Source organism: Heterodontus francisci, chromosome 16, assembly GCF_036365525.1.
Source record: "Heterodontus francisci isolate sHetFra1 chromosome 16, sHetFra1.hap1, whole genome shotgun sequence".
In the NCBI taxonomy this organism is placed as follows: domain Eukaryota; kingdom Metazoa; phylum Chordata; class Chondrichthyes; order Heterodontiformes; family Heterodontidae; genus Heterodontus; species Heterodontus francisci.
In genome coordinates this window covers 94,526,397-94,550,602 of record NC_090386.1, presented here as the reverse complement: position 1 = coordinate 94,550,602, position 24,206 = coordinate 94,526,397, and the positions used below count along the sequence as shown (strand labels likewise).

Genomic DNA, 24,206 nt, shown 5'->3' with positions numbered 1-24,206 from the left:
GCTGACACAGGAAATATCAGAGGGATGTACAATGGCATTAAGAGAGCTTTTGGGCCAACCGTCAAGAAGATCACCCCCCTCAAATCTAAATCAGGGGACACAATCACTGACCAATGGAAGCAAATGGACCGCTGGGTGGAGCACTACCTAGAACTGTACTCCAGGGAAAATGTTGTCACTGAGACCGCCCTCAATGCAACCCTGTCTCTGCCAGTCATGGATGAGCTGGACGTACAGCCAACAAAATCGGAACTCAGTGATGCCATTGATTCTCTTCTTTCTTTTGGGCCTCCTTATCTCGAGACACAATGGATACGCGCCTGGAGGTGGTCAGTGGTTTGTGAAGCAGCACCTGGAGTGGCTATAAAGGCCAATTCTGGAGTGACAGGCTCTTCCACAGATTCTCTAGCCAGCTGAAAAGCCCCTGGGAAGGACAGCATTACCCCTGAAATCATCAAGAGTGCCAAGCCTGCTATACTTTCAGCTCTGCACGAACTGCTTTGCCTGTGCTGGGACGAGGGAGCAGTACCACAGGACATGCACGATGTCAATATCATCACCCTCCATAAGAACAAGGGTGACCACGGTGACTGCAACAACTACCGTGGAATCTCCCTGCTCAGCATAGTGGGGAAAGCCTTCGCTCATGTCGCTTTAAACAGGCTCTAGAAGCTGGCTGAGCGCGTCTATCCTGAGGCACAGTGTGGCTTTCGAGCAGAGAGATCCACCATTGATATGTTGTTCCCCTTCACCAGCTACAGGAGAAATGCCGTGAACAACAGATGCCCCTCTATGTTGCTTTCATTGATCTCACCAAAGCCTTTGACCTCGTCAGCAGAAGTGGTCTCTTCAGACTACTAGAAAAGATTGGATGGCCACCAAAGCTACTAAGTATCATCATCGCATTCCATGACGATATGAAAGGCACAATTCAGCATAGCGGCGCCTCATCAGACCCCTTTCCAATCCTGAGCGGCGTGAAACAGGGCTGTATTCTTGCACCTCCACTGTTTGGGATCGTCTTCTCCTTGCTGCTCTCACATGCATTTAAGTCCTCAGAAGAAGGAATTTTCCTCCACACACGATCAGGTGGCAGGTTGTTCAACCTTGCCTGTCTAAGAGCGAAGACCAAAGTACGGAATGTCCTCATCAGGGAACTCCTCTTTGCTGACGATGCTGCATTAACATCTCACACTGAAGAGTGTCTGCAGAGACTCATCGACAGTATTGCGGCTGCCTGCAACGAATTTGGCCTAACCATCAGCCTCAAGAAAACGAACGTCATGGGACAGGACGTCAGAAATGCTCCATCCATCAATATCGGCGACCACGCTCTGGAAGTGGTTCAAGAGTCCACCTACCTAGGCTCAACTATCGCCAGTAACCTCTCTCGATGCAGAAATCAACAAGCGCATGGGAAAGGCTTCCACTGCTATGTCCAGACTGGCCAAGAGAGTGTGGGAAAATGACGCACTGACACGGAACACAAAAGTCCGAGTGTATGGGCGGCACAGTGGCGCAGTGGTTAGCACCGCAGCCTCACAGCTCCAGCGACCCGGGTTCAATTCCGGGTACTGCCTGTGTGGAGTTTGCAAGTTCTCCCTGTGTCTGCGTGGGTTTCCTCCGGGTGCTCCGGTTTCCTCCCACATGCCAAATACTTGCAGGTTGATAGGTAAATTGGCCATTAGAAATTGCCCCTAGTATAGGTAGGTGGTAGGGAAATATATAGGGATAGGTGGGGATGTGATAGGAATGTAGGATTAGTGTAAAACGGTGGTTGATGGTCGGCACAGACTCGGTGGGCCGAAGGGCCTGTTTCAGTGCTGCATCTCTAAACTAAACTAAACTATCAAGCCTGTGTCCTCAGTACCTTGCTCTACGGCAGCGAGGCCTGGACAACGTATGTCAGCCAAGAGTGACGTCTCAATTCATTCCATCTCCGGAGAATCCTTGGCATCAGCTGGCAGGACCGTATCTCCAACGCAGAAGTCCTCAAGGCAGCCAACATCCCCAGCATATACACCCTACTAAGCCAGCGGCGCTTGAGATGGCTTGGCCATGTGAGCCGCATGGAAGATGGCAGGATCCCCAAGGACACGTTGTACAGCGAGCTCGCCAGTGATATCAGACCCACCGGCCGTCCATGTCTCCGCTTTAAAGACGTCTGCAAACGCGACATGAAGTTCTGTGACATTGATCACAAGTCGTGGGAGTCAGTTGCCGGTGATCGCCAGAGCTGGCGCTCAGCCATAAAGGCGGGGCTAAAGTGTGGCAAGTCAAAGAGACAGCAGTTGACAGGGAAAAAAGACAGAAGCGCAAGGGGAGAGCCAACTGTGTAACAGCCCCAACAACCAATTTTATCTGCAGCGCCTGTGGAAGAGTCTGTCACTCTAGAATTGGCCTTTATAGCCACTCCAGGCGCTGCTTCACAAACCACTGACCCCCTCCGGGTGCTTATCCATTGTCTCTCGAGACAAAGAGGCCGAAGAAGAAGAAGACAAACACTTTTAAGTTTCAAATGATAATAAAACCAAATTAAAAACTTTTCAAAGTATGATTTTGTTTGCAAGATATTCCGACTGTGTCCTATGCAGTTATTTTTTTAAAACACGGTTATTTTTCTATTTGATTGTATTTTGTGTGCACCAAGGTTTGAGGCCAGTGGTTGCTATGGTGAACTGGTTCCTGGGCCGCTCCGCGACCCCGCTCAGTGCGCGCTCCCGCCCCTTGCGCGACACCGCTCAGTGCGCGCTCCCGCACCATGGCGGGCCTGGAGCTGCTCTATCACTCGGTGGCCCGGGATTTGGCTTCTCCACAGGACGCCTTGATCTGCTTCATCCACTGGGAGCTGGTCAGGGCCGGCTTCAAGTGTTTGGGGGTCGGGGACCAGGTGAGCGAAAGGCCCGGGGGTGGAAGAGGAGGCTCCAGGGCTGCCGTTTCCCCGGGAGATGAGAGCTGGAGACGGAGGGAATGGAAAGCGAAAGTGCGCCGGGCCGAAGCAGGCCCAGGGCCTCGGCCTTGCCTGTCGGAGTGACCCTGACCCTAGGCCTGGGCCTATTCCCAGTGACCTTTTACCCCCTACAGGTGTGTGGGGCTCACCTGAGCCAGGCAGGTGCAGCAGCTCCCTCCTCCTCTTCCCCCCCCCCCCCCCCCTTGTTAAAGTTAATGAACCCTGTTTTTTTTTGAAGCATTGAGAGGAAGGTGAGATTTTCCCCCATTTCAGTGCAAATTGCCTCAAACCTGCAGGAGACAAGGGTGGTGCTTTGCTCCAGCAGGGATCCCAATCTCCTGGAATCCTATCCCTTCCCCACTGAAAAGTCTCCAAGCCAAGCTATCCAGTTTGTGCTTATCGAGAGCCTTTAATGTGGGAAAAGGTCCCCAACGTTGTTAAAATAGCAGACCATTTGACCCTTATCCCATTGCTGTTTGTGGGAATTTGCTGTGTGCAAATTGCCTGCTACATTTCCCATAATTATAACAGTAACTACGCTTCAAAAGCACTTCATTGACATCCACATAAAAGGCTGGTTAACAAAAGTGAGAATCATGGAATAGGAGGGTCAGTGTCCAATTAGATAAAAAATTGGCTTAAGGACAGAAAACAGCGAGTTCTGATAAATGGTTGTTTTCAGACTGGTGGACAGTGGTGTCACCCAAGGGTCAGTGCTCAGACCACTGATTTTTTTTGCAATATATAAATGACTGGGATCTAGGAATACAGAGTAGAATTTCAAAATTTGCTGATGATACCAAACTTGGAGGAGTGACAAACACTGAGGGTGATACAAATCTCCTGCAACAGGATATAGATAGGTTAGCAGCTAGGACACTGGGAAGAATGTTCATGTTCTTTTTCGAAATAGTGCCATAGGATCTTTTACATCCACCTGAGAGGGCAGACGGAAACTCAGTTTAACATCTCATCCGAAAGACAGCACTGCCAACAGTGCCTCAGTACTGCACTCGGAGTGTCAGCCTTTATTATGTGCTCAAATCTCTGGAATGGGGCTTGAACTTTCGACCTTCTGACTCTACCAACTGAGCTGTGGCTGGCAAATAGATAGATCCCATTTATCTCAGAAAGCTCAGCAACAGCCAAAGTTATGGGCCACTGAAGTGTGCGCAGAGTTACTGCTGGAATTTAATTGCCTACGATCATACAGCCTATTGGGACAGAGCACTGGTCATCTTTCTGCTACTTGTCCAGGAAGGACCACCCTGCTTCCTATTAGGTCACTGGGTTACCTGGAATTAAGTGGAAAGAATTCCATTTCTCAGTGACGCCCCAACAGGCTGTCATGAGCACCTTGGACTACTGCAGTGGCTGCTTCAATCTGGAGTCATTTGTGCTTAAGCACTTGATTCACGAGCAGTGCAAATCAGATGCTAAGGCAACTCTTCAAGAAAGATTGAGCAGGCTGCGGTTTTCTCTCTAGAAAAGAGGTGAGGAGACATGATACAGGTCTTTCAAGACTATGAAATAGAGTGACACGGTCAGCGTGGAGAAACTGTTACCATAAATATAAAATAATTACTAATAGATTAAATAAAGAATTTAGGAGGAATTTCTTTACGCAGAGTGGTGAGCATGTCGAACTCTCTCCCGCTTGGAGTGATTGGAGCAGAGAGCATTGTTGCATTTAGGAGAGGTTTGATGCATCCATGAGGGTGAAGGGATTAGAGGGATATCGGGGCTGGGTGAGTAGACCTACTTTGAGTGGATCTGGTTTTCTGTTGTCGAGTCTTTGTAATTTATAGTTTTAGCTGAAACTGCTTCACAACAACTCCAAACTTTAAGTCGAATGTTCTGGCACAGAAGCAGACCCAACAGGACCTTGCTGGTGTTTAAGCTCCACACAACCACCTCCCACCCTACTTCATCTCATCTTAATAACATAACCTTCTATTTCTTTCTCCCTCATGTACTTAACTAGCTTCCCTTTAAAATGCACCGTTAAAAGTAATATATAAAATAATTCAGGAGAAATTAAATTTTTACCCTTAACAGATATATTTTGCATTGAGATGTAGTCGGTTTAACTGAATTTCTGTATGTGCCTCAACTTTTGCAGGCCTTGACTGATGAGAGGAAGAAGGAGCTGTTGCCCACAGGCTGGAATGTCAATCAGGAGCTGTACACGCTGCGTTATCACTCGGATAATGATCAGAAAGAACTTTTGTTAAAGGCAATCACTGTTGATTCCAGTTTGATTGTTAATGTTATGGTAAGAGTATGATTAATCCAGTATTTGAGTGAAATTTTATTACATTCCACAAAGTGTAGAGACAGATTTGGAGCCCACTGGGAGTCCTGTGTTAATGCACATGGGATGTCCTTTGGGGACTCCACTGACAATAGTGCAGGGTCAGGAAGAAAAGCCATTGTAGGAGATTCTCTGGTATGACTTATGGAATCAAGTGAGTGCAATCCCACTGAGCAGAAGCAATGGAGGAGAGGCTTTGGAGGAGGCTGATGTGATTGACCATGTCAAAGGCTACAGAGAGGTCAAGGAGGGATAGTGCATCACGCTAACTGAGAAGGTTATTTGTGAATTTGGTTCGGGCAGCTTGAATGCTCTGTCTGATTGGAGAGATTCATATATGGAATTGTGGAAAAGGTGAAGGCGGATTTGGGAGGCAACATTTTTCTAGATTAAAAATGCTATATAAATGCAAATTGTTTTTGGTGTTGGAACCTCTAATATTTGTAATATACATTAACAGCTTGGGTTGAGAAGCATACTGCAAACTATTCAGATCCATAGATGATACCAGATTAGCGATGGGAGTGAGGAGCGACTTGAATCTGAATAGGCAGAGCAAGTGGACTAATCAGTGGCCAATGGAATTCAATATAGATATGGGACCAAAAAACGACATATTCTGTGACTGATGTTGAAGTAGCTGACTGTGAAGATGAAAGTGATGCAGGGCTATTAGTAAAGAAAAAAATAACGCATTTATATACCATCTTTCACGATCTCGGGACTTCCCAAAGCGCTTTACAGCCAGTGAAGTACTTTTGAAGAGTAGTCTCTGTTGTATCATTGGAAAAACAATCATAGACTTGTCTGGTGATAAATTCAGTTGCTCCACAGCAGCAATCAACAAAGCAAACAGAGTTTTGTGGTATATAGGCAAAGCAGTAGAGAGCAAATTGGAGGAAGTCATATCAGAACAGTGTAGTCAGACCACACCTTGTGGACTGAGTGCATTTCTGATCTTGGAGACATTCAAGTCCTATAGATTGTGCAGAGAAGAGCCTGCGATGGAACGTTACATTTTAAAATTATTATCCTTGTTTTCAAATCCCTTGATGGCCTCCCCCTCCCTATCTCTATGATCTCCAGCCCTACAACCCTTTGAGATCTCTGCGCTCTTCCAATTCTGACGTCTTGCGCATCCCCGATTTTAATCACTCCACCCATTGGTGGCAGTACCTTCAGCTGCCTACGCCCTCATCCCTGGAATTCATAAGATCGTACAGTTCTGGGCACCACACTATAGGAAAGATGTGATGGCCCTGGAGAGGGTGTAGAGGAGATTCACCAGGATGTTGTCTGGGCTGGAGCATTTCAGCTATGAAGAGACGCTGAAAAGGCTAGGGTTGTTTTGCTTAGAGCAGAGAAGGCTGAGGAGGGACATGATTGAGGTGTACAAAATTATGAGGGGCATAGATAGGTTAGATAGGAAGAAACTTTTTCCCTTAACAGAGGGGTCAATAACCAGGGGGCATAGATTTAAGGTAAGGGGCAGGGGATTTGAGGAAAAAAAAATTTCACTCAGTTGGAATCTGGAACGCACTTCCTGAAGAGGTGGTAGAGGCAGGAACCCTCACAACATTTAAGTGTTTAGATGAGCACTTGAAACGCCATAGCATACAAGGCTACGGACCAAGTGCTGGAAAATGGGATTAGAATGTTAGGTGCTTGATGGCTGGCACAGACATGATGGGCTGAAGGGCCTGTTTCTGTGCTGAAATTTCTATGACGAAATAGGAACAGGTCATTCGACTCCTCAAGCCTGCTCCGCCATTCAATAAGATCATGACTGATCTGATTGTGGCCTTAGCTCCACTTTCCTGTTTGCCCCCCGCACCCCCCCCCCCCCATAAATCTGTCTAATTCAGCCTTGAATATATTCAATGAACCACCCTCTACTTCTCTCTGGGGAAGAGAATTCCAAAGATTAACAACCCTCTGTGAGAAATTCTTCCTGATCCCTATCTTAAATGGGAGACCCCTTTCAAATGGTGCCCCCTTGTTCTATGTGCCCCCATGAAGGGAAACATCCTCTCAGCATCCACCCTATCAAGCCCCTACAGAATCTTTTTTTGTTTCAATAAGATTACCCCTCATTCTTGTAAACTCCAATCAGTATAGGCGCACCTTGCTCAACCTTTCCTCATAAGGCAACCCCTTCATCCCAGGAATCAGCCTAGTCAACCTTCTCTGAACTGCTTCCACTGCAGATATATCCCTCCTTAAGGAAGGAGACCAAAACTAAACACAGTACTCATGGTGCAATCTCACCAATGCTCTGTACAGATGCAGCAAGACTTCCCTACTTTTATGCCGCCTCCTCCTTACAATAAAGGCCACCATTCCATTTGTCTTCCCAATTACTTGCTGTACCTGCATGCTAACTTTTTGTGATTCATGTACAAGCACGCCCAGATCCCTCTGTACTGCAGCATTCTCCAGTGTCTCTCCGTTTAAGTTAAGATGCATTAGAACCAGAATGAAGATTGAAGTGGATGGTGTCATAGGGGAACAAGTAGATAAGTTTGTCTGTTTAGGACAAATGATAACAAACGATGGTAGGTGCAATGCCGAAGTCAGAAGAAGGATGAAGATAACCAGAAGTAATTTTGTGAAGGATGAAGGAAGCAAATTTGGCTGCAATACGCTCGGTCCCTTTATCCAAGTCATTAATATAGACAGTAAATAGTTGCAACCCCAGCACTGGTCCCTGTGGCACGCCACTAGTTACAGTTTGCCAACTTCCCTAAGCCTCTCCACTTCTCTCTCATTTTAAGATGCTGTTTACAAGTCACCTCTTTGACCAAGCTTTTGGTCACTTACCCTAATATCTCCTTATGTGGCTCGGTGTTGATTTTTGTTAGATAATACTCCCATGAAGCACCTTGGGACATTTTGCTATGTTAAAGGCGCTTTATAAATGCAAGTTGTTGGTGTAGTCTCAAAGAACCAACTTATGAGGAAAGACGAGAGCAACTTGAGTTTTTGATCCAAAAGCAGGAAATGCTGGAAACATTCAGCAGGTCAGGCAGCATCTGTGGAGAGAAAAGCAGAGTTAACGTTTCAGGTTGATGACTTTTTGATCCTTAAGGGAAGGGGATGAGGTGGGACCTCATGGAGGCACTTAAAATTGTACAGGTATAGAAGAGGTAAATCCAAACACTACTGAAAGGGGACAGTAACTCAGGAGAGCCCAGGTTTAAAACAGCAAAAGGAAAATTTAGGGCTGCTGCCGGGAAGTTGCTGTTCACACAGTGATGGCGATCAGATATGGTAATGAAGGCAATTAGATGTATTGGGAATAAAAAGTGCTGGAAATACTCAGCAGATCTGGAAGCATCTGAAGAGAGAAACAGAGTTAACATTTCAGATTGATGACCTTTCATCATAACTGGGAAAAGTTAGAAATGTAATGGGTTTTATGTAGGTCAAATAAGGGAGGGTGGGAAAAGAAAAAAAGGGAAAGTCTGTTTTAGGACAAAAGACAGGAGACATTAAATGGCAAAAGAGGCGATGGTGCCGAGCCAAAGGGAGTAGTAATGGTACAAGTAAGAGACAAAGGATGTGTCCAGAGGAGGTGTGAATAGTAGAATATTGAACAGCTGCCATCTGAAAGCAAAAACAAGAGAAAAGCAGGATTAAGACCAAAACGTGCAAAGAAAAGGAATCAAAATGGGGGCAGAGATTGCAGTCTGAAATTGTTGAACTCCATGTGGAGTCCAGAAGGCTGTAAAATGCCGAATTGAAAGATGAGATGCTTTTCCTCAAGCCCTGAACTGGAAATCTTTTTCAACATTGCTCCCAACTTCCATCCTTCTCTCACCTTCACATGGTCCATCTCAGATTCTTCCCTTCCCTTCCTTGACTTCTCTGTCTCCATTTCTGGAGGTAGGCTATCTTCACAGCTATCTCGACTACGCTTCTTCACACCCTGCTTTCTGTAAGGCTTCCATTCCATTCTCCCAGTTTCTCTGTTTCTGTTGCATGATTACAACAGTTGCAGTCTTCCACACCAGCGCTTATATGTCCTGTTTTCCTCAACCAAGGATTCACCCTGACTGTGGTTAGCAGGGCCCTTGACCGTGTCCAACCCATTTCCCGCACTTCTGCTCTCACCCCTTCCCCTCCTTCCCAGAACCACGATAGGATTCCCTTTTTCCTCACCTTCACCTCACAGACTCCATATTCAACAGATCATTCTCCATCATTTCCACCACCACCAACGTGATGCTACCACCAAACACATCTTCCCCTCCCCTTTCATCCTCCGCCATTTCTGCCACCTCCAGCTTGATGCTATCACCAAACGCATCTTCCCCTTCCCTTTTAATGTTCCAAAGGGACTGTTCTTTCCGCGACACCCTGGTCCACTCCTCAATCTCCCCCAAAACCCCATCCCCTTCCCACGGCATCTTTCCATGCAAGAGCAGGAGATGCCCTTTTACCTCCTCTCTCCTAACTGTCCAAGGCCCCAAACGCTCCTTCCAGGTGAAACAGCGATTTACGTGTACTTATTTCAATTTAGTATACTGTATTCACTGCTCACAATGCAGTCTACTCTACGTTGGAGAGACCAAACACAGATTGGGTGACTGTTTGCAGAACATCTCTGGTCAATACACTAGCATGACTCCATTTTCTTTCCTTTTTTTTATGTTTCGGCCTTAATCTTGTTTTTTTTTTCTTTTGCTTTTTGACAGCAGCTATTCATTATTCTGCCATTCACACCTCCTCTGGACACATCATTTGTCTCTTTACTTGTCCCATTGCTGCTCCCTTTGGCTCTGCTCCACCAACTCTTTTTGTCATTCAATGTCTCCGCTCTTCTGCCCTATCACAGACCTTTCCTTTGTTCTTTTTCCACCTTCCCCCATTTGACCTACTTAAAACTTAATACATTTCTAACTTTTACCAGTTCTGATGAACGGTCATTGACCTGAAACATTAACTTTGATTCTCCAGACCTGCTGAGTATTTCCAGCATTTTCTGTTTTTACTTCAGATTTCCAGCATCTGCAGTATTTTGCTTCTATATTTGATGTATTGGGAGGATGGATGGAATGGCCTTTCTCATTCCTATTTATCTATCTAGTGATCTGTTTATTCTGTTGCTTTTGTTTCTCTCTTTTCAGAATTGCCAGTCTGAACAGGTTGTAGATTTGACAGTGAATGTAGATGACTATATCAGCTCAGATCACCTGCAGCAATATGACCGGTAAATATACAAGAAGAACTTGTTTCTGATTCTAGTACATCAAGTTTGACAATTAGAATAATTGCGCAAGCGTTAAGGTCTTTATTTATGCTGCTGTGGTCAGTGTTCCTCTTAACTATCCACTCTTCACTCTCCTAAATGCCAAATATGGGCCTGACACTCTGGTCAAAGCATTATCGGGCACTCGTTTTTATTTAAAATGGGTTCAACAATGGGAACACCTAATCCAAGATATCCTGTATGCTTCTGTTGCTTCCTGTGTCTTTACCGTGTTGAAATTAAGGCTCATTGCTCTGTTTCCCCACTCTAATTAATTCTTTTCTGGGACCTCAAATGGCAGAGCACCCTCAGTATTCCCATCCTTCTCCAGTCTATAGGCTTTGAAAATCCAAACTCCATTTCCGGAGGTAGGCTATTTACACAGCTACGTCGACTACATTTCCTCACACCCTGCTTCCTGTAAGACTTCCAGTCCATTCTCCCAGTTTCTTTGTTTCTGTTGCATCATCAGAAAAGTTGCAGTCTTCCACACCAGTGCTTCTGATATGTCTTTTTTCCTCAACCAAGGATTCCTGTCAACTGTGGTCGACAGGGCCCTTGACCGTGCCCAACCCATTTCCCGCACTTCTGCTCTCACCCATTCCCCTCCCTCCCAGAACCACAATAGGGTTCCCCTTTTCCTCACCTTCCACCTCACAGACTCCATATTCAACAGATCATCCTCCGCCATTTCCACCACCTCCAGCGTGACGCCACCACCAAATACATCTTCCCCCTCCCCTTTCAGTATACCGAATGGACCGTTCTTTCCGTGTCACCCTAGTCCACTCCTCAATCTCCCCCAACACCCCATCCCTTTCCCAGGACACCTTTCCATGCAAGAGCAGGTGATGCCCTTTTACCTCCTCTTTCCTAACTGTCCAAGGTCCTAAACATTTCTTCCAGGTGAACAGCGATTTACATGTACTTATTTCAATTTAGTATACTGTATGCAGCATGAACCCTGCCCTGTCCTTTTTTTTAAAATTCATTCATGGGATGTGAGTGTCACTGGTAAGACCAGCATTTATTGTCCATCCCTATTTGCCCTTAAGAAAGTGGTGGTGAACCGACTGAATGCTGTTGAGCAGTTTGCTAGGCCATTTCAAAGGGCAGTTAAGAGTCAACCACATTGCTGTGGGTCTGGAGTTACTTATAGACCAGATTGGGTAAGGACTGCAGATTTCCTTCCCTTAAGGACGTTAGTGAACCAGATGGGGTTTTATGACAATCTGGTAGATTTATGGTCTAGACTAGCTTTTTATTCCAAATTTATTTAACTAACTGAATTTAAATTCCTCAGCTGCCATTATGGGATTTGAACTGATGTCTCTGGATCATTACTCCTGGCCTCTGGATTGCTAAAACAAAAGCAAAATACTGCAGATGCTGAAAATATGGAACAAAAAAGAGAAAATGCTGGAAAGGTCATCTACCTGAAATGTTAACTGTTTTTCTCTCCACAGATGCTGCCTGACCTGAGTATTGCCAGCATTTTCTGTTTTTTGCCTCTGGATTACTAGTCCAGCAACATAACCACTATGCTACTGTCCGTACCCCTCGACATGGTGTAGCACCCTGCCCCACCCGCCCATAGTCATGCAATCTCTTCATGTTCCCCCAGTGATACCAGGTAGTCCTGCTATCAACATTCCCTGAGGGGAACCTTTTTAATTTAAAAAAGAAAGCTCTCACTTGGATCAAAAATATCTTCAGACTAATTACACTCCAGAAACCTAGCTCAGTGTGATACTGATCCATGCAGAACAGGTAAGTTTGATTCCCATTCTGTGCTGAGTGAACTAATCTCAACTTGGTTGGTGGGCTAGGCAGGGGTCTGAATTCCACCACGGTTTCTGTTCCCAGGAAGCTGGTCCTGTTTAGATGTTCAGTGAAATCAGGATTAGGCTAAACTGTGATGTCCCCTCCTTCAGGTTGAAGAACCTGCTGACGGCCTCTGCGTACACATGAGGTATTGGAAACATGTCCCAACACCATTTAGGGGGTGGGAGTAAACTAGGAAAGGGATCCATCGGCAAATTGGTTTTGCTGGTAAGAGTACAGAAGAACGGAGTAAGCCATTCAGCCCATTGAGCCTGTTCTGCATTTCTGTTAGGTCATGCCTGGTCTGTACCTCAACTCCATTTTTTCAAAATCCCTTGATACCCTTTCTTAACAAAAAGAGAAGACTGAGCCATGACTTGATACAGGTATTTAAAAATTATGAAGGGGTACGATAAGGTAGACAGAGAGATATTTTCCACTTTGGGCATTTCCAAAACTAATAGTAAAATATTTGTAAATATAAGATAGTCCTAATAAATGCAATAAGAAATTCAGGAGGAACTTCTTTACCCAGAGAATGGTGCAAGTGTGGAACTCTACCACAGGGAGTGTTCAAGGCGAATTGCGTAGATACATTTAAGGAGAAGCTAGATATGTACACGATGGAGAAAGGAATAGAAAGATATGCTGATAGAGTGAGAAATTAAAGCTGGAGGTGACTTGTGTGGGGAACATAAATGCCAGCACAGACCAATTGGGCTGAATGGCTGTTCCTGTGCTGTAAAATTCTCTGTAAAAACCTATGATTTCAGTCTTGAAAATTCACTTGTCCCCCAGCCTCCATAGCCTTCTGGGGAGAGAGTTCCACATTTCCACTACGCTGTGTGTAGGGAAAAAAGTGCTTCCTGATTTCCCTCCAAATGACCTGTCTGTAATTTTAAGGTTATGCCCCTTTATTCTGGCCACAGGAAGGAGCTATAAACCAATTCCCAGGCTCTCCCCAATCATGCCCATCTCCCATTTATCAGCAGTTCTCTCAGGCTGCCTGGGCTCGGCAGCAGTCCTTTTGACCTTCAGTGCACTTTAATTGAAATTTAAAGGAAATAAACCTTTTAATGTGTTCCCTCTGGGTCATGAGTAATTAAAACCCAGGAGGGAGGAAGTGTTTTATCGCCTGAGCTGGCAGGCTGGGACTGAAAAGATCCCATCACTTGTGAGGAAGACGGATTGGAAGCAAAATTGATGCTCACAGCAGCACTGCAGCAGCTAATGTATGCAACTGTAATTTGCTGTGCTTGTCAGTCGGAATGGTACTGCTGTATGTCAGAATAATTCCACTCCAAATGCAGCCAGCTGACTTCCTTGCAGCAGCTCTGACTTTTAACATTTTCTGCAGCAGCCTTCGATATTAGGCTGACTGGCAGCAGTCCAGCAATCGGATCTAGTTTGGCTTTCACTGGGTCAGGACCTAAGAATGAGAGCACATGTGTCATAAATGGCACAAAACAATTATAAAAAGATTAAAGAAAGGCTTAACAATTTCCACAGCACCTCTCATCATCCAAGGACATCCCAAATCACTTGGCAGCCAATGAAGTACTTTTGAAGTAGTGTCACTGCTGTATTATAAGGAAAGTCAGCAGCCAATTTGGGCACTAAACTCCCAGCAATGAAATTAATAACAGATGATCTGCTTTAATCACAGAATTGTTACAGCACAGAAGGAGGCCATTCGTCCTATCATGTCTGCACCGGCTGTCCAAGTGAGCAGTTCACTTAGTTCCATTCTCCCACCATCTCCCCTTAAGCCTGCGTATTCTTCCTTTTCAGATAGCTATCTAATTCCCTTTTGAATGCCTCAATTGAACCTGCCTCCACCACACTCTCTAGCAGTGCATTGGTTGAGGTTTAAATATTGGCTAGGACACTGGGAGAACTCCCCTTCAAATAATGTTGTGTGGTCTTTTAAGTCTGCCTGAGAGAGCAGATGGATCCCTGGTTTAACATCTTGTTTGAAAGATGGCACCTCTGACAATGCAGCACTCCCTCAATACTGCACTCAGACTGCCAGCCCAGGTTTTGTGCTCAAGTCTCTGGAATGGGGCTTGAACCTATGACCGTTTGACTTAGAGGTGAGAGGGCTACCCACTGAGGCACAACTGGCACTTTTCTGGCATTGTTATCAAATGTGGGCCTCTTTAAAAGGAATCTAAGTACTGAGTTCTCAAGGCGCTGAGTCTCATTGAAGGGCGTTTCCCTGAGCCCCCACACCCCTTGGTACCTCATTGAAGTATGCGCTCTTCGGGTGTGAGCTGGCTTTTCAACCTCCGATGGCATCACTTTGAACCCTGACCCTGTCCTCACTTGGTGTTGTACTGGTCTGCACTTTTTGTCAGGTGGAACAGGGACCCCAAGCTGATTCTCCCCACCTCCCCCAGCCCATAGGCATCAGTGCCAGTTGTGAAGCAAATGCTGTCCATTGACTGAGATCAGCACAGCCCAAGAATGGAAGTGAGATCTTCTTGGCCAATGGTCTTTATCACTCACTTCTGAAACTGTGCTTTTAACATGTCACTACACTCTTTTCTAATAACCCATAATGAATACACATAGGAAGGAAATATATTTAGTTCTTTGTTTTATTCATTCATGGGATGTGGGCATTGCTGGCAAGGCCAGTATTTATTGCCCATCTCTAATTCCCTTGAGAAAATGGTGTAGCTGCCTTCTTGAACCGTTGCAGTCTTTGCAGTAAAGGTAATCCCACAGTGCTGTTTGCTAGAGAGCTGCCAACTCATAGTGGGATAAAGGACTTAGTTTCCCAAATAAATGGGAAGGCCTGTCCTGTTGGAATTAATCACATCTTTCATTTTGTGTGACCAACTTTGGTCTCTTCTCCATCTCCCACTTCTTTCCTCCTTCTTTTTGTGGTCATACCTTAAGCAGTCTAGGCCCTAAGCTCTGAAATTCGTCCCTTAAACCTCTCCATTTCTTGCTTTCTCTTCCTTTAAGACACTTCTTAAAACCTACCTCTTTGATGAAGCTCTTGGTCAGCTGTCCTGATGTCTCCTCCTTTGAACAAAGAACAGTACAGCACAGGAACAGGCCATTCGGCCCTCCAAGCCTGTGCCGATCTTGATGCCTGCCTAAACTAACACCTTCTGCACTTCCAGGGCCCATATCCCTCTATTTCCTTCCTATTCATATATTTGTCAAGATGTCTCTTAAACGTCGCTATTGTATCTGCTTCCACCACCTCCCCTGGCAGCAAGTTCCAGGCACTCACCACCCTCTGTGTAAAAAACTTGCCTCGCACATCCCCTCTAAACTTTGCCCCTCGCACCTTAAACCTATGTCCCCTAGTAACTGACTCTTCCACCATGGGAAAAAGCTTCAGACTATCCACTCTGTCCATGCCGCTCATAACTTTGTAAACCTCTATCATGTCGCCCCTCCACCTCCGTCGTTCCAGTGAAAACAATCCGAGTTTTTCCAACCTCTCCTCATAGCTAATGCCCTCCAGACCAGGCAACATCCTGGTAAACCTCCTCTGTACCCTCTCCAAAGCCTCCACGTCCTTCTGGTAGTGTGGTGACCAGAATTGCACGCAATATTCTAAGTGTGGTCTAACTAAGGTTCTGTACAGCTGCAACATGACTTGCCAATTTTTATACTCTATGCCCCGACCAATGAAAGCAAGCATGCCGTATGCCTTCTTGACTACCTTATCCACCTGCGTTGCCACTTTCAGTGACCTGTGGACCTGTACGCCCAGATCTCTCTGCCTGTCAATACTCCTAAGGGTTCTGCCATTTACTGTATACCTCCCACCTGCATTAGACCTTCCAAAATGCATTACCTCACATTTGTCCGGATTAAACTCTATCTTCCATTTCTTCGCCCAAGTCTCCAACCGATCTATATCCTGCTGTATCCTCTGACAATCCTCATCATTATCCGCAACTCCACCAACCTTTGTGCCGTCCGCAAACTTACTAATCAGCCAGCTACATTTTCCTCCAAATCATTTATATATACTACAAACAGCAAAGGTCCCAGCACTGATCCCTGTGGAACACCACTAGTCACATCCCTCCATTCAGAAAAACACCCATCCACTGTTACCCTCTGTCTTCTGTGACAGAGTCAGTTCTGTATCCATCTTGCCAGCTCACCTCTGATCCCGTGTGACTTCACCTTTTGCACCAGTCTGCCATGCGGGACCTTGTCAAAGGCTTTACTAAAGTCCATATAGACAACATCCACCGCCCTTCCCTCATCAATCATCTTCGTCACTTCCTCAAAAAACTCAATCAAATTAGTAAGACTCAATCAAATTTGGCCCTGTCAATTTTTTTTGGCCTGATAATGCTCCTGCGAAGTGCCTTGGCATGTTTTACTATGTTAAAGGTGCTATATAAATACATGTTGTCACTGTTGACTAGCCTTGTGAGTAGCAGAAAAAAATGTTCCACAGGTAGAAACTCAATAAATGACACGGGGAATAAACAGGCGAGGGGGAGAAAGGAAAACACAGATGTTAAAAGAAAGAAGCTTGTCTTTTTTTCAACACAGACAGGAAATCGATCTTGTCGCCAGGAGCTGAGAAAGAATGCTTTAATTTAAGGAAGCAAGTAACTTGAGTATTCCCCAGAGTTCTTCAAATATGTCAGAGACCTTGAGCTCAGCTGATAGTTTTGCACCTTTTCGTGCTTCCCTGTCAGTTTCAGAGAATTTGCATTTCATCTTCCAGGATAATGGGCCTGTGGCTATGGAGAATTTGGATTCATTTGGAAGCAAAGGGTAAAGGTTGATAGTTTTTTTTTGTAACTGGGAGGCTGTTTCCAATGGGGTATCGCAGTTCCCCATATTAGATGCCCTACTTTTCAAGTTATATGTCAATGATTTAGACTTCAATGTCACCAACGTGATTAAGAAGTTTGCAGATGATACAAAAATTGATGGTGTGGTTGATAGTGAGGTAGAAAGCTGTAGACTGCAGGAAGATATCAATGGATTTGTCAGCTGGGCAGAAAAGTGGCAAATGGAATTCAATTCAGAGAAGTGTGAGGTAATACATTTGAGGAGGACAAACAAGGCAAAGGAATTCACAGTAAATGGTAGGATACTGAGAAGTGTAGAGGAACAGAGGGACCTTGGAGTGCATGTCCACAGATTTTTAAATATAGCAGGACAGGTAGATAAGCTGGTGAAGAAGGCATGTGGAATACTTCCCTTTATTTGCTGAGTTATTGAATGTAAGAGCAGGGAGGTTATGCTGGAACTGTATAAGACACGAGTTAGGTCACAGCTGGAGCACTGCATATAGTTCTGGTCACTGCGTTACAGGAAGGATGTGATTGCACTAGAGTGGGTACAGAGGAGATTTACAAGGATATTGCCTGGACTGGAGAATCTTGGTTATGAGGAAGGATTGAATCAACTTGGGTTGTTTTCTTTGAAACAGGAGGCTAAGGGGGAACTTAATTAAAGCATATAAAATTATGAGGGGTCTAGATAGAGTGCATATGAAGGACCTATTTCTATTAGCAGAGATATTAATAACCAGGGGGCATAGATTTAAAGTAATAGAAGGTTTAGAGGGGAGTTGAGAAATTTTCTCACCCCAAGGGTGGTGGGAGTCTGGAACTCATTGCCCGAAAGGGTGGTAGAGGCAGAAGCCCTCATCACATTTAAAAAGTACAGGGATATGCACTTGAAATGCCATAATGTACAGGGCTATAGACCAAGAGCTGGAAGGTGGGGTTCGGATGGATTTTTTTTTTGGCTGCCACTGATGCGATGTGCCAAGTGACCTCCTTCTTTACTATAAATTTCTAGGATTCTTTGATTAATCTAATCTGTAAATGATCTTGGGAGTCCCGGTGCTTGCTAAAGTGTCAACTATTACGGTGAGATTGACCCACTGACAAAGTAATTCCAATCTATGGTCAACGTGCAGTCAGAGGAATCGCTGTGTGTGTGCTTTTGAGTAGCAGCAGTTTCATAGAATCATACAGTACAGAAGGAGACCATTTGGCCCATCATGCCAGTGCTGGCTATCTGAATGAGCTAAGAACTATCCAGTTAGTCCTACTCCCCTGCTCTTTCCCCATACCCTGCAATTTTTTTATTTTTAGGATATGTCTAATTCTCGTGAAAGTTGAATCTGCTTCCACCACCGTTTCAGGCAGCGCATTCCGGATTGTCATAACTCGCAGTGTAAGGAGAATTTTTCCTCATCTGGCCTCAGGTTCTATTACGAATTGCCTCAAATCTGTGTCCTCTGGTTACCAACCCTTTGAGACTTCCATAATTGCAGCAAGGATTACGAACTAAAAACCTGGCAGTTGTACTTTTCTTTGAAGGTGGTGGCAGGATAAGTTGAGAAGGCTGTTCAAAAAGACATTGGATCATTGATTTATTAATAGAGGAATATAGTACAAAAGCAAGGAAATTATGTTGAACCTTTGTAAAAGGTTAGGCCTCAACTAGACTATTGAGTTCAGTTCTGGGAACCACACTTTCGGAAGCATGCCAAGGCTTTGGAGAGTATGTAGAGGAGATTTATTAGAATGGTACCACGCATGCGCCACTTCAGTTACGTGGAGAGGGAAGCTGGTGTTATTCTCCTTGGAGCAGAGAAGATTAATGGGGAGATTTGATCAAGATGTTCAAAATCATGAATGGTTTTGATAGCGTAAATAAGGATAAATTGTTTTCAGTGGCAGGAGGGTTGGTAACCAGAGGACACAGATTTAAGATAATTGGCAAAAGAACCAGCGAGGAGATGATGAGAAAGTTTTTTTTAACACAGCGAGTTGTTGTGATCTGGAATGCACTACGTGAAAGGGTGTTGGAAGCAGCTTCTGTAATAGCATTCAAAAGGGAATTTGCAGGGCTATGGGGAAAGAGCAGGGGAAGGGGACTAACTGGATAGCATTCCAAAGAGCCAGCACAATCACAATGGGCCGAATTGCTGCCTTCTGTGCTGTATCATTCTGTGACTTGACTATCTTCATAGATTCACTCTCGCCAGCAGGGTTACAAATACCCACTGACAGGTGTCATTTTAATCATTTATCCAGAACCATTTTTTTGCCACTCTTATGGATATGTTTCTCTGCCCTTTCCCCAATCAGAGTCTTCAAGAAGGAACAGGAGTTGCGGAGTCGCATTGAATCGACAATAGTTTCTCCTTTACTTGGCACGAAGCAGAGAGCTGGAGGAGGGCCACAGAGAGGAAAGAAACCAATTCGGTCTGCTACAGAGGCTCAACCACACACGGACACCAACCCACTCTTCATTCCACACCGTGTGCCACAGCGGCAGTCCCCCTGGTGAGTATGGAATCTCATTACTCTTCAAAAAAGTGGCTCAGTTGGTGCACTGGGCAGCTTTTGATTTCACCTTTGAGCACAAAGCAAGGTGGTTCAGGAGATGAGGCTTCCATACATTGCAGTGAGTGTTTTTTTAAAAACTGCATTTATACAGCATCTGTCATGACCTCAGGATGTTCCAAAGTGCCTTACAGCCAATGAAGTACTTTTGAGGCATAACCACTGTTGCATCATAGGAAAAGACGGGACCAGTTTGTGCCCAGCAAGCTCCCACAATGGGAGAATCTCCTCTGCTGTTCTTTGGATAGTAGCATGAGATCTTTTATGTTCAGCCGAGAGGACAGATTGGACCTTGATTTCATGTCTCATTTAAAAGATGACACCTCCGACAGTGCAGCTACCCTCAGTACTGCACTAGTCTTAACCTGGATTATGTGCCCTTTTTTTTGAAGTGGGGCTCAAACGCCATGACCTTCTGACTCATAGGTGAAAGTTCCAGCACGGCAAATACAAAAAGAAGGAACGTCTATTCATTTAGTGCCTTCCACATCCTTGGGAAGTCTGTTGAAACCTTCATGAAGGAGGTGCTACTCCCTCTGAGATCCCTACCCCACAGGGTGTCGAATGAAAATAAGACACGGGTGCAAGCAGTGTGTCCGCTTGTTTCTCCAAATCTGTGGCACTTACTCTGGCAATATCTTAACAGAGAGAAAAAATATCGCAATTTAAATCATAGAATCTTATGGCATAGAAGGAGGCCATTCAGCCCTTCTTGCGTGTGCCGACTGTCTTGAAAGAGAAATCGTTCTTGTTTTTGATGTGAGGACTGAATGCACTCTTGATTTGAGCTCCATGGGGCTGGTGTTTATTTCCATGCTACACACGTACACTTCTGCCAGCAAGAGTTTCATTACATCTTGTTGGGTTCATCACCAGTCAACAGAAGTGGGAATTTTGGTCAATAATTTGTGTGTAGTGACACTAATGAGACAAACCTGTGACAGAGGAGTCTCAGTGGGCGTCTCGATGGGGTAGAACGCTTTAACTGCAGGAAAAGGAAAGACTGGCAGGAGATGTGATACTCTTTATCTGAACAAAGGTAAGATAAGCAGGTTATTTAGCATAAAACACAAGGGCATAAATGACACAACTGGCAAAGCCTCGAGCACAATTCAAAATGAGAAGTGACCAGATAAGAGGATATAACAAAGATTGCTGGAACATGCTGCCTATTCTAGGTGAGCTGATGCCGTCAGAAAGGTACTGAATCTCTACCTGTTGAGGAAGTGGGGTACAGGTTATAGAGATATTAACAGCTCTGTTTGAATCACACAGACGTTAAGGAAATGAGTGCAGGTGAGTCTGTGTTTGACATTCTCATAGATATGCAGCAGAAGGAGTGTTTTGATTGGCAGATGGCCTTTTCTGGTATCATACACACTGGAATATTGACAGGGTACAATAAGTATAGTGAGCCTTGTCATAGCTCCTGAATATATTGTACTGCAGTTTTCATTTTTAAAAATTTCTGTTATAGAAAGAAAGACTTGCCTTTATATAGCACTTTTATGGCCTCATTATGTCCCAAAGCGCATTACAACCCATAAAGTACTTTTGAAGTGTAGTCGTTGGTGTAATGTAGAAAACACAGCTGCTAACAACAATGTTATAATAATCAGCTAATCTGTTTTAGTGATGCTGGTTGAGGGATAAATATTGGACAGGAAACCAGAGAGTACTTCCTAGCCCTTCTTTGGGATCTTTTACGTCCACCTGAGAGGACAGGCGGAGCATCATTTTAATGTCACCTCCGACAGTGTCGCATTCCCTCAGCTGCAGTGGGAGTTTCAGCCTAGATTTTGTGCTCAAATCTCTGGAGGGGGCCTTGAATCCACGACCTTCTGACTCAGAGGAGAGAGTGCTACCCTCTGAGCCAGGGTTTTACACCTGCAGGGTAAAGTATGGTGGTAAATGGATTGGAACATTACTTCAATCTGAAACATGACAGTAGAGTTACAAAGAGATGTCGGTTGAAATGCGTGAAAGGAAAATTTGTGACATATCAGGAAAGACTAAACACTTCAGACATAGAATGATCAGCACAGGGAATGGACTTCAAGGAACGGTAGTGGAGCTAAAAAACCTGAACTCAGACATAAAGGAGTGATATCAAAGTTTGCTGTTAATACCCAAGCAGGGAGGAATAGCAGACTGTCAGATAGAATACAGGAGGATGTTATCAGGATAGGGAAATGGGCAGGTAAGTGGCAGGTGCAGGTTAATACAAAAGCTAGGCTGAGATTCCAGTGGAAGGAGTGCAGCACAGTTGAAGGTGCCATTTTTCGGATGAGACTTTAAACCAAGACTCCCACCTGCCCTCTCAGGTTGATGTAAAATATCCCATGGCACTATTCGATGAAGAGCAGGGGAGTTCTGCCCAGTGCTGTGACCAACATTTATCCCTCAACCAATATCACTAGAATATATTATCTGGGTTATTATCCTATTGCTGTTTGTGGGAGCTTGCTGTGTGCAAATTGACTGCTATGTTTTCTACATGCAACTGTGAATGCACTTTCAGAAGTGCTTCATTGGCTGTAAAGTGCTTTGGGACAACCTGAGGCTGTGAAAGGTGCTATATAAATCCAAGTCCTTTCTTAATTAAGAAGATTATGCATTTTGGAAACAAGAATAAAAGAAATGAAAATTTACCTTAAATGTCAAATGTCTCAGTACCTGGAAGAGCAAAGAGATGTTTGTGTACAGATATGTGTATCTATAAAAGTGGGTAGGCAAATGTAAAAGCCGTGATGATTTTGTACGAAACATTGTTAGGTGATGTCTGGAACAGGGCAGTTTTGGGCTCCTTGTTGTATGATAGCAGTGGGGAAATAGGGCAGTACAGATTTACCAAGACGATACCCATGATGAGGCTGTTTGAGGTACAAGGAATGACTAGCAGCTAGGACTGTAATCTCTCAAAGGGAGAGCATTGAGGGAGGAGAGCTGAAGGTCAATTGAGATTTGCTCCTCTGATGGGTAAATGGAAAGCTAATGATCATAACCTCAAGAAAAGCAACTGAATGAAAGGAAGAAACATTTTTCACGTAATTGTGAGAATGTGGAATGCTTAGGCACAATTTGTAATCAATGATCCATCAGTTACAGTATTCAAAAGAAGTTACTGGGTAATTATTTCTAAAGAAGAATATGGAGTGCCCCTGTGCTCAACAACTTACATGGGCAACGCCTCGACTTCAAAATTCTCATCCTTGTGTTCAGATCCTTTCATGGCCTCGCCCCCTAACTATCTCTTTAAATCTCCTCCAGCCCAACAACCCTCCGAGATCTCTGCGCCTCTCCAATTCTGGCTTCTTGTGCATCCCATATTTCCTTCACTCCACCATTAGCTGCCATGCCTTCAGCTGCCTGGGCTCTAAGCTCTGGCATTCACTCTCTAAACCTCTCCTGTCTCTCTCTCTCTTCCTCTCTCTCTCTCCCTCTCCCTTTTAAGATGCTATTTAAAACTTAACTCTTTGACTAAGCTTTAGGTCACCTGTCCTAATACCTCCTCTATAATAAAAACAAAAAGTGATGGAAATACTCAGCAGGTCTGGCAGCATCTGTGGAGAGAGAAGCAACGTTAACGTTCCAGGTCTGTGACCTTTCATCGGAACCATTATCTCCTCCTTTGGCTCTGTGTCAATGTTTTGTTGTTCCACTCCTGTGAACCACCTTGGGACATCTTGCTACATTAAAGGTGCTATATAAATGTAATTTGTGTTGTGTGGGAAGATAGCAGAGGGGCCTCCCCTTGTGCCAAAAATTCTATGATTGGAAGTTATATTATTTCTATCTTTTAAAAGGATTAGCTGACCTTCAAGTGGCAGGCATTCTGAATAGAATTAACGTTTAAACTCCTGTCCCAGGTGTGAGTTGTATCAGTGCAATAAATTACAGGCTTTTCGCCAGTTCTGTAAATCTTATGCCAGCTGCACTTCCAATGCTTTGAGGCTGTCAACTATAATGGTGATATAATAATTCATTTATTCATCTCTTTCTGCATTCTGTCCCCTTCACCCTTCTCTGGAGACAGACCCAGTGTCACCTCCTGGTGCAATTTGTTCTGGTCTGCCTGTTGCAACTGGCATCAGTGGAGTAATGTTCCATTTCAGCCACTAGGTGGGGCAGCTCGAGGTTGTTCTTGACTGGCAGTGGAGACTCTTCTTGTAAAGAGACCGAATGTTTAAGAATTTCTAACAAAAAGCACAGGCAGAAACTAAATAGTTGTCATGTTTTCAGATTGCACAGGAAGGGAAGAAAGAGTTGCATTTATATATTGTATAGTCGGAAAAGAGGCAGCCAATCTGCACAGCAAGACCCCACATACAGCAATGGAATAAATGACCAAATCATCTGTTTTAGTGAACTGGATTGAAATAGTGCAATGAGACCTCTTAAGTCCACATGAATGGGCAAACAAGGCCTTCAGCTTAATGTCTAATCTGAAAGACAGCACCTCTAACAGTGCAGCACTCCCTGTGCGCTGGAATGTCAGCCTAGATT

The 24,206-nt window shown here is 44.6% G+C and overlaps 1 protein-coding gene across 1 annotated transcript in view; it reads left to right on the top strand.

The window, feature by feature from the left end:
• The first annotated feature begins 2,725 nt into the window (after positions 1 to 2,725).
• The window catches only part of psmf1 (proteasome inhibitor subunit 1), a 59,987-nt gene continuing 38,506 nt past the window's right edge, over positions 2,726 to 24,206 (top strand). The window contains exons 1-4 of the mRNA XM_068048648.1: positions 2,726 to 2,890; positions 5,073 to 5,225; positions 10,394 to 10,476; positions 19,443 to 19,640. Coding sequence (XP_067904749.1) covers positions 2,762 to 2,890; positions 5,073 to 5,225; positions 10,394 to 10,476; positions 19,443 to 19,640 — 563 coding nt within the window. The 5' untranslated portion in view covers positions 2,726 to 2,761. The remainder of the gene's footprint in view (positions 2,891 to 5,072; positions 5,226 to 10,393; positions 10,477 to 19,442; positions 19,641 to 24,206) is intronic.